Genomic DNA, 11,294 nt, shown 5'->3' with positions numbered 1-11,294 from the left:
TTCAGAAGTTTCTAGTTTTATACTCTTTCCATGTCTATGCCAATGACACCCTTCCAGCTTATTCTTCCTTTTCTGACCCTTGGTCTTCCTATGTTCCTTCCCTACAATTTGATAGTTACATTTTGTCTTATTTTAACTTTCGTTTTGAAATAAAACACAAAAGTCTATAAAAAAAATTGAAACACTTAGGGATACAACTGACAAATGATGTGAAAACCTCATACATTGAAAACTACAACATATTACTATGAGAAAATAAAATCTGGCAAGTTAACAGTGATGGAATAACTTGGAAAAGAATAGCAATAATGGTTGCACAACATGAAGAACATAATCAATGTCCCTGAAATACACATTTAGAATTTGCTACACTGACTAGTGTTTTGTTGTATTTTCAACAACAACAAAAAAAAAGGGAAACTAAGACATAGTTGAAGAAAAACTAAGAAAATTTATCACCAGCAGAACTACCCTAAAAGAATGGCTAAAGGAAGTTCTTCAGATGGTAATGAAATCACAAAAGAAGAAACCTTGGAATTTCAGGTAGGAAGAATAATAGAAAGAGTAAAAAACATGGGCAAATACAATAGCTTTTTCTTTCTTTGGGTTTTCTAAATTATGTTTGACAGCTGAAGCAAAAGTTATAATGTTGTCTGATGTGGTTCTCAAAGTATATAAAGGAAATATTTAAGACAATTACAAATGGGAGAGGGTAAGGTGACTTAAAGATAGGTAAGGTTCCTACTGAAGGCATAGGTGAAAACAAGGCTCCAGGAATTGATGGAATACCAATTGAGATGTTTCAACAAACAGATGTAGTGCTGGAAGTACTCACTGGTCTATGCCAAGAAATTTGGAAGACAGCGACCTGGCCAACCCACTGGAAGAGATCCATAGATATGCCTATTCCCAAGAAAGGTGATCCAACTGAATGCAGAAATTATCAAACAGTATCATTAACATCACATGCAAGTAAAATTTTGCTGAAGATCATTCAAAAGTGGCTGCAGCAGCATATCAACAGGGAACTGCCAGAAATTCAAGCCAGATTCAGAAGAGGACGTAGAAGCAGAGATCTCATTGCTGATGTCGGATAGATCCTGGCTGAAAGCAGAGAATGCCAGAAATATGTTTACATGTGTTTTATGGACTATGTAAAGGCGTGCAACTGTGTGAATCATAAATTATGGACAACATTGCAAAAGAATGGGAATTCCAGAACACTTAATTGTGCTGATGAGGAACCTGTACATAGATCAAGAGGCAGTCGTTGGAACAGAATAACAGGATACTGTGTGGTTTAAAGTCAGGAAAGGTGTGAGTTAGGGTTGTATCCTTTCACCATACTTATTCAATCTGTATGATGAGCAAAATAATCCAAGAAACTGGACTATATGAAGAAGAATGGGGTATCAGGATTGGAGGAAGACTCATTAACAACCTGTGATATGCAGATGACATGACTTGGCTTGCTGAAAGTGAACAAGACTTGAAGCACTTACAGATGAAGATCAAAGACTACAGCCTTCAGTATGGATTACACCTCAACATAAAACAAAAATTCTCACAACTACACCAATAAGCAACATCATGATAAACGGAGAAAAGACTAAAGTTGTCAAGGATTTCATTTTAATTGGATCCATAATCAATGCCCATGGAAGCAGCAGTAAAAGAAATCAAAAGATGCACTGCATTGGGCAAATCTGCTGCAAAAGATCTCTTTAAAGTATTGAAAAACAAAGATGTCCCCTTGAAGACGAAGGTGTTCCTGACCCAAGCCATGACGTTTTCAATTGCTTCATATGCGTATGAAAAGCTGGACAATGAATAAGGATGACCATAGGAGAATTGGTGCCTTTGAATTGTGGTACTGGAGAAGAATATGGAATATACCATGGACTGCCAAAAGAATGAACAAATCTGTCTTGGAACAAGTACAACCAGAATGCTCATTAGAAGCAAGCATGGCGAGGCTACGTCTCACATATTTTGGACATGTAATCAGGAGGGATACGTCCCTGGAAAAGGACATCATACTTGGTAAAGTAGAGGGTCAGCAAAAAAAAGGAAGACCCTCAACAAGATGGATTGACACAGTGGCTGCAACAATGGGCTCAAGCATAACAAGGACCGTGAGAATGGTGCAGGACCAGGCAGTGTTTCATTCCATTGTACGAAGTGTTGCTATGAGTCAGAACTGACTGGATGGCACCTGACAACAACAACAACAAAGTTTCTACACTTCACTTGAATTGGTAAAATGTCAACACTAGTAGACAGTGATAAGTTATTTACGTATAATGTAATACTTAGAAAAAGGAACAAATAGCTCACAGGAAGGCAGGAAAAATAAAACAGACAAATGAAGAACAGAGGGAACAAATAGAAAACAATAATTAAATGGCAGACTTAAGCCCTAACATATCAATAATTGCACTTAATGTAAATGGTCTAAATACATCAATTAAAAGACAAAGATTGGCACAGTGCATAACAAAATATATGCTGTCCACCAGAAGCTCGCTTCAAATATAACAATACAGGGAGCTTCAAAGTAAAAGAATAGAAAGATATACCATGTAAACATTAATAAAAAGAAAGAAGAAATGTTAAATAAAGTAGATTTCAGAGCAAGAAATTTACCAGGAACAGAGAAACATTACATAAGGATAAAAGGACCAATCTACCAAGAAGACATCACAATCCTAAATGTGTATGCACCAAACAGAGCTGCAAAATATGTGAAGCAAAAACTGGCAGAGCTGAAAGGAGAAATAGACAAGTTTACAATTACAATTGGGGACTTCAACACTCCTCCCTCAGCAATTTGATAAAACAACTAGTCAGAAAATCAGCAAGAAATCAGCCACACTATAAATCAACAGGATTTAATCGACATTTATAAAATACTTCACCCAATAACAGCAGAATACACACTATTTTCAAGCACTAACGGAAAATTTACCAAGATAGACCATATCCTAGGGGCCACAAAAAAAACCTCAACAAATGTAAAATAATTGAAATCATATAGAGTATGTTCTCTGACTATGATGGAATCAAACTAGAAATTAATAACAGAAAAATAGGAAAGTCTCCAAACACTTGGAAATTAAACAACATGCTTCTAAATATTCCATAAGTCATAGAGGAAGTCTCAACAGAAATTTTAAAAATGCATTGAACTAAACGAAAATGAAATGTTCTGAAAACTCATTTCATAATCACTAATTACAAGGAGTGCCTTCTTATTAAAAAAGAAAATGAAAAAATCATGATTTATTTCTGAATTTGAATATTGCTTTAAGAATTGTTTTTTTATGATTCCATTTGGTATGGCTGCACTTCAGCAGTTGCTTGGAATAATCAATGTACACAAGTTTGCTTAAAATCTATTGAAACAGTAAAATTAGAAATCTTTTTATGGGAGTACCCCCATGAGCATATATAGGTTTGGCAGAGGGTATTTCTATATCTCCATTTGTATGTGCTGAAAATATATCCATGTATACAGTAAAGCACATAGGGGGCACAATTATGAAAACTTCTTACTTATAACCAAACACCTTGAGGGACTGAGTCACTGGGCTTGAGGGCTTAGGATCAAGTCTCAGGGGACAACTAAGTCAGCTGGGCTAGCATAGTCCATAAAAACAATGTTCTACATTCTACTTTGGTGAGTAGTGACTGGGGTCTTAAAAGCTTTCAAGTGGCCATCTAAGATATGAATATTGGCCTCTTCCCATCTGAAGCAAAGAAGAGTGAAGAAAATCAGAGTCTCAAGGAAACAGTCCAAAGGATCACATGAACCACAGCCTCCACTAGCCCAAGACCAGAAGAACTAGATGGTGCCCAGCTACCAGTACTGACCACTCTCACTGGGATCACAATAGAAGATCCTGAACAGAGTGGGAGAAAATTGTAGAACAAAATGCAAATTCATAAAAAAGACAAGACTTACTGGCCTGATAGAGCCTGGTGGAACCCTCAAGACTATGGCCCTTAAACACCCTTCGAACCTGGAACTGAACCCAGTCCCAGATATCACATTTTAGGCAAACAACAGACCTATAAATCGAACAGTAACACCTGTGAGGAATGTGCTGCTCAGAACATTCAACCACATGAGACCAAAAGGGAAGCATTTGCCCAAAAACAAAGTTCAAAGGCAGGAAGGGGCAGGAAAGATGGAGGAATGCAAACGGGGAACTCAAGAAAGAAGTGGGTAGAGTGTTGTCACATTGAGGGGATTGAAACTACTGTCAAGAAACAAAATGTGTATAAATTGTTGAATGGAAAACTAATGTACTTAAATGTTCAAATATATATATATATTTAGAAATTTTACTGAAAGAAGGCAGGATAAAATTTTTATGGAATAAACATATAATTTATGAATTATTTATCTTTGTTGTATTACTCATCTACCCAAACAACTCTCGCCCATCAAGAGAATTACCAGTCATGAAAAGAAGAATAAAATTCAATCATCTCTGATATTTTGTCGACGTTTACTCATATAAAAAATACAGCTTTACACGTATCTTTCCGTTTTGTTACTATGAATGTGTATTTGTGAAAATAAGAAGAGAACATATTTTATTTAACAAATAGTACACTTAATTTATAATTCTTACTTATTTAGACACATGGTATCTGGATTTCCATTTGCACGTTTGTCCTGGGCCTGGCAAATGTTAGGGGCTGGCCTGGCCCTAACCTCCCTGAGCCTCAGCTTGCTTTACCGGAAAAGCAGACTAACGCTCCAGAGTTCACCGAATTGGGGATGAACCAGGAACTTGGTCCGTAATGGGTGTTAAGTAAATATTGCTGATATAAATCCTCGCTCTTTCTTGAGGAGGAATCAGAGTTTAAGGAGTGGTTTTGTTTGTTTTTCCTCCTGTTTTCTTTCCTTTTTAGATGCGGGAGGAGACGAACATGTTTGAGGCTCACGAGTGAAGAAGTGATTGAAGACAGTGAAGACAGAGACTTGTGATCAAGCGGGTTGGGATCGGCTCCGAGGGATTGGCTTTGGTAGTGGGGATGGAGAAGAGGAATCCCCATCTACCCCCGCAGGAAACACGCCGGAGATTGGAGGTGTGTGTGCCTGCGTGTGTGCCGGCCTGTGTGCCTGTGTCTGCATGTGTGTGAGCAAGGGGTTAGCTCCGACTCCCGCAGACACCACCACGCATGACGAAGCTACTTCCCCTCACGCACACTCGCGGTCCACGGCCACGCCCGCACACACTCGACACACACAGGGCATGCAGGGTCCGGTTGCTATGGCGAGTAGGCGCGCTTGAGCCCAGCCGCCCCTCCCGCCCCCGGCCGAGCCCGGTCAGCTCCAACTCTGATTGGCCGCTACTTCTTCAGTATGCAAATCATTTGCGTAGACTCGGCTGCCAGCTGCCTGACGTCACCAAGCACGGGGGCTGGAGCTAGGGGCTCGGCTCCGGGAGAGCTCCGGCCCAAGCCCAGAGAGCGCGGCGCTGGGACCCCACGCCAGGCCCCAGCACCCGCCCCGCCTCTGCCCGGGACTGCCCCGCCCCCGGCCCCGCCCCTTTCCAGCCCGCCCCACCCTCTCTACGCCCCTCCGCAGGCCCCGCCCCCTGAGCTGCCCCCCGTCCCTGCCGCCCGGGCCCCGCCCCCTCCCCTGGCCCTTTCCACCGGTCCAGGGAGGGGACGGCGGGACAGGCGGGACCGGTGGGACCGGCGGGAGGGCGGACCGGGCGGGGACATGGCCGCTGCGCCCGGAGGGTCTGCGCCGCCCGCCGGCCCCGGCCCGCGCTTGGGTTTCAGCACCGCGGACAGCGGCGTCGGCCTGAGCGGGCTAAACCCCGGTCCCGCCGTGCCCATGAAGGACCACGACGCCATCAAGCTCTTCGTGGGGCAGATCCCGCGGGGCTTGGACGAGCAGGACCTCAAGCCGCTGTTCGAGGAGTTCGGCCGCATCTACGAGCTGACGGTGCTGAAGGACCGGCTCACCGGCCTCCACAAAGGTGCGCGGGGGCAGCCTAGCCCAGCCCAGCCCAGCCCAGCCCCAATCCGATTAGAGTGCAGCCGGGCCCAAACCCCAGCCCCAACCGCAGCCCCAGCCCTAGTCTTACCTCGAACGAGTCCAACACCAGTCCAGTACCAACCCCACCTCAGCCCAGCCCCTCCGCAGATCATAGAACCCCAGCCCAGGAGCTTCTCTCTCACATCCTCTCTCTGGTCCCCTAACATCTTCCCCACTCCAGCCTCCAACTCCCTACCAGCCACCTCTCACACCCTGACAGTCCCGCCTTTCAGTTGGACCTCTCCTCTGTCCCTCCCATCAGATATCCTAAATCCTGGAATTTGGAAACTTAGTCCACCTTCTAGATTCTAATACCCTCAGCCTTCCAAACCATGGACCCCAGCATTCCTGAAGCCCTCATCTGGTACCACTCCATTCAGGCCTAACAAACCCCATGCCTATCTTGAATTTGTACCCTTCATTCTGGCCTCCCCAAGTCCAGCCAAGCCCCAGAGCCTTCTTTTGACCAAATTGCCAACCTAAAACCTCACAGACCCAAGCTCTCCCCTTCTTCAGACCCCAGACCTGGCTAACTCACAAAGTTTGGTTCCTCTCCCAGGAGGCTCTTAGCTCCAAATGCCCACCTTATGTTTAACAACCCCAGTCTTCCCTACCCCTTGCCAAAATCCCAACACTCTTCCACCTCCTCTGGTTTCTGCCCAGAACTCTAACCTCAGCTGGGGCTCCTGCCGTCGTGTGTCCCCTCATCTCAGGCTTCCCTTCAGCCAAACCCACACATCTTTCATCCTCTAATCCTCCCACTCCTGTGCCTCTTCTTTGCTTCTCCTCAATCCTCTTTATGGCCTCCTGCTTCCCCTCTCTCACAGGCTAGTCCTGAATCAGAGCACTGTTAGGGTGGGTCAGGTGAAAGAGACAGAAGGGGGGCCTTCTCCCTGCCCTTGCCAGAGAGACAGAGGTGCCATGGCCCTGTCCAGCCACACCCCTTTCTCCTTGTAGAGAGAGGGAGGAGGCTTGTTTACATGCAGAAAAGTCTATCCAGGCTGGGCTGGAGTTTAAGAGCCAGAATCACAGTCATGAGGAAGCGGCAGTGCCATACACGGGCAGGGGAAGGGGAGATGATTTGGGGAGAAGCACTTTTAGCTCCCTCCCCCCACGCTGGGATTTCAAGTTTTGTGGTTAAGGCTTACCATCTATCCTCCACGGTCTTCCTAGGAAGGAGTGTTGGGCCCTCGGTTACAGCTAAAGGTGCATTCCTATGGGCTGTGAGCAGGAATCAGGCCGCTACCTCTTCTCAACTGGGACGCCTTGTAGTGTTCCTAGGTATATACATGTAGGAGCTTCGGAGAGATGCCCACAGAAGAGTGGGGCCAGATGGGCAGGGGTGTGTCTCGTACCCTTTGGAAGAGATATACTAAAGTGGTCTTGAAAGGACAAGACCACACCATCCATATTTCTTTCAATGCAGTCTGGCTGCCTGCCTGTCTGTCTGTCCATCCATCTAGAGCATTTTATTTTCTAGACAGAGATTTAGTATGTAAGTACAAGCTAATCTTTCTGAGCCATCTGTACAATAAGGGAAGTGTATAGAATACCTTTAATTCTCATTCTTCTTATTCAAACACTATCAAGTCTCTGAACTGTTTCTTCATCCTCTCTCACTCTTGCCATTTAGCTGTAACTCTTTCTGTTTGCTCACTTGTCTGTCCCTCGGGCCATGCTTCTCTGTCTTTTCATCCCTCCACTCCTTCGAACCCTATCCCAGGTAGTGCAAACTGGCTCCTTTAGGCAGCATCTGGGCCCCCGAGCCTTTCAGACGGGCCCTTAGCCCTGCCCCTTTCCGACGTCAGCTGATAAGGCTTGGTGATGGCAGAAGATGGATCAGGGATCAGGTGTTTGGTGATTTATCCCTAGACCAAGCCATAAGTCCCCAAGGCAAGGGTCACCAGTTTCTTGCAAGATGATTGGGGAGGGTCTCCCAGTAAACATCTTACCTACCTTCTTCCCAGCAACAGTGACGTCCCAAAACCAGGGTGACTCATTTTTCTTTTCATGGCTGGGTACTGAAGGAGGCAGCCACAGTGCTTTGAAAACAATCTAGCCTGGGAGTTAGGAGATTCCAAATCCCGCCCTGCCACTGACATACTCTATGGGCTTCAGTTTCCCTATTGATATGATCAGAGATTGATCCAGGAGCTCTCTAAGGTCCTTTTATTCAGTGAACGGCAGACATCCACCCACCTTAACGAGACAGTCACATAGACGACACCTTTCTTTCTAGCCTGCTGAGGCATACGTGGAAAACCGCAACAAGTTCCTAATGGCTTCCCACATTCACTCTCTCCTCTTTCAGTCCATCTCCCTCCTACGCTCAAAAGATTCTTTTTTAAAACACAGATCTTATCATGTCACTCTTTAGTGGGTCTCCATTGCTCTTAGGAGGAAGTTCAAAATCCGAACTGAGGCCTACAAGGCCATATATGACCTGACCCCCCCACACTTCACTAGTCACTCTGCCTCCATTCACTGAGCTCCAGCCACACTGGCCTTCTATCCATTCCTCCAAAACACCAAATTCCTTCTTGACTCAGAGACTTTGTATAAGCTATTTGCTCAGCCTAAAATACTTGTCCACTCTTCTTACTACCTGTTTGTTCTATGGGGCTCAATGTCTTTGAGACTTTCTCTAACCTTTTGGACTCAGCTAGATGCCACCACAATACATTACGTAATCTGAGGGCAGGGAATGTGTCCCACTTGTTACCGTTCTATCCCCAAGTCCATCATAAAGCCTCACCATAATAGGTATTCAATAAGTATGTTCTGAATGACTGAGTGCCCAATGACTTGGAAAGGAAGAGATACTCTGCCTCAGTGCCTGCTAGCAGGCTACAGGTTCTAAGACTGAACATAGAGAGATAGGCCTTGCCCTTTGGTTCAACACAGACCCCTACCCTGCCCCACACCTGCTGGCCCTTTTAGAGGAGTCAGATTTGGGGCACAATAACCCTTTAAGAGGCCGTATATTAAAGCTCTGGGGGAGTGGATAGGATTAGGGTGTCCATGAAAGCTCCCACCTACAAGAAGCCCTTAAGCCAGCCCCATCTTCCAACTCTCAAATTAATCCATCCCCCCATCTTCAAACTTGGAACAGAGAGGTATTGGGAAGGAACTGTAGGGTCCTAGGCTTGGCCCCCAACCCTCCTCCTTCTCTTCTGCCTCCTGCCATTCTCCACTGAATTGGGAAGGAATTGAGGCTGATCCTGCGAGACTCAGTGAGTCTGAATACAAAAAGGTAGGGGGAGGCTGGGGCTAAAGCTGAAGGCAAATCCGCTTAGTGAGGTTTGAGCCAACAAGACTTATGGCTGGAATAGGGAAGGAAGGGGATAGGATTGTGTGAGCATGTGATTGGGTATGGGTGCACATGTTCCCCTGGGCAGGAGGCCAGGAGCAAATAAGAGGGAGCCAGAGCCTGGGACACAGGTCGCCAGGCACATGAAACCCCTCCCTTCAGAGAAGGCAGGAGTCAGAGAAGCTTCTCAGAAATAGTGTCCTTGTTTAAATGAGTGTGGTCTTGAGTTTGTCAACTTAATGGAGTCTCTCCTGGAAGAGAATTTGGGGGTTTCAGGAGACCCCCTGAGCCAGCCTCTTCCCCCCCAGGCTGTGCCTTCCTCACCTACTGCGCCCGGGACTCTGCTCTCAAGGCCCAGAGTGCACTGCACGAGCAGAAGACCCTGCCAGGGGTAAGTCCTCCAGGGTTGGGGATGGGTGGGAATCAGCTCAGGCTGGGGGCATGCACTGTGTGCATGCTGAGGCAGCATGTGGGGACTGGGCTGAGATCAGGAACCAGAAGCAGAGTCATCTCCCTGGGAGGGGGCTTCCCTAGGCTCTGAACAGCTATACATCCTTTGTTATATTCAGTCTTCCAGCTCAAAGAAAGGAGCTCAGGCCCCTTGGGCCAAATGTTTTATCCCATCTTTTAGGAGAGGCGTAAGCGTCATGGACAGAATTAGAATTTGTCCACCTTGGCAAAAATTATGGCTTCATGTGTCATTTGTCACTGGTGTGAACATGTATGTGAACACATGGGTAGGGACTCTGCTGGACTGGTATCCTATTTTCTCCGGTCCCAGGATCCTTGGTGGTACTTCCTTCTGGTTCTCTCCCTATAATGGTTTTTTGGGGGCCTTCCACACCCTCAAACACTTGGCTAAGTTTTGGGGAGACCTGATTCTATGGTTAGCTAGGCTTGTATGTACCAATAGCATCTGGTCTGACTTTGGCTAATGGCTAATCATTGGACAAAGTGGGACCTACTGACCATGTGGCAGGAAAAAAGTAGTGATCATTAGGTGCTAACTAGGGTTCACCAAGAGCAAGTTATGCCACAACAGCGTCATTTTCTCTTGTCCAAGGAATAGAGTACCTAGAACAAGAAGACTATTCAAATACCATGAGGAGGCAAAACCTGGAGGCCTATATCCAGTTCTAGACCTCAGATCTAAGGGTGTCATTAGCACACCAAAAAGTGACCAGGATGGAGTAGGAACACAAAATATGTCATGGAAAGACAGTTTGAAGGAATTGGAGATATTTAGTTGGAGAAGATAGGGTTGGGGGGCTTTAATAGGGAGACAAAGGACCCTGGGTGGTTCAAGTGATTTGTGCTCAGCTGCTAACCTGAACCTTGACAATTCAAACCCACCCAGCTGCTCCATGGAAGAAAGGCCTGGCTATCTGCTTCAGTAAAAATTACAGCCCACAAAACCCTATGGAGCAATTCTATTCTGTAACGCATGTGGTATCTGTGAGTCAGAATTGACTCGATGGCAATGAGTTTAATAATTAAGAATACTGACTTTTAAGTCTCACAGACCTGGATTTGAATCCCAGCTCTGCCATTTACCAGTTTTGTGTCCCTGGCTATATTACTTTGCCTCTCAAGCTCTAATTTCCTCATCTTTGAAGAGTGGCTTATGCTGACATCTAGCTTATAGTGAGGCTGTAATGTGGATAGAGGCTTATAAAGTTCCTGGGACAGAGTAAAACCTCCATAATTATTATTGTTGGGGTGGGGGTGATTGCCTTCAGATTCTGGAGAGGTATTTGGTTTTCCACAAGTGGCCCGAGAGGGGAGGATCAGGATTAGAGGATGTAAGCAACAGGCACTGATTTTTAGCTCATATAAAGAAGTCATTTCTCTGTACTGTCTAGCAATGGAATAAAGAGCCTGGTGGCATAGTGGTTAAGCATTCGACTGATAACCGAAAGGTCA

The 11,294-nt window shown here is 45.6% G+C and overlaps 1 protein-coding gene across 3 annotated transcripts in view; it reads left to right on the top strand.

Annotated features, from left to right (window-relative positions):
- Positions 1–5,628: 5,628 nt before the first annotated feature.
- CELF6 (CUGBP Elav-like family member 6) overlaps positions 5,629–11,294 on the top strand; it is a 38,674-nt gene continuing 33,008 nt past the window's right edge. For all 3 annotated transcript variants that reach the window (XR_007519940.1, XM_049906187.1, XM_049906186.1), the window contains exons 1-2: positions 5,629–6,002; positions 9,680–9,762. Coding sequence is in view for 2 of the 3 variants with exons in the window: in XM_049906187.1 (XP_049762144.1) it covers positions 5,741–6,002; positions 9,680–9,762 (345 nt within the window). In the remaining variant the exon portion in view is untranslated. The remainder of the gene's footprint in view (positions 6,003–9,679; positions 9,763–11,294) is intronic.

Source organism: Elephas maximus, chromosome 13 (assembly GCF_024166365.1).
Source record: "Elephas maximus indicus isolate mEleMax1 chromosome 13, mEleMax1 primary haplotype, whole genome shotgun sequence".
Lineage (NCBI taxonomy): Eukaryota > Metazoa > Chordata > Mammalia > Proboscidea > Elephantidae > Elephas > Elephas maximus.
The sequence above is the reverse complement of the archived record's forward strand: the minus strand, read 5'-3'. Positions and strand labels throughout refer to the sequence as shown.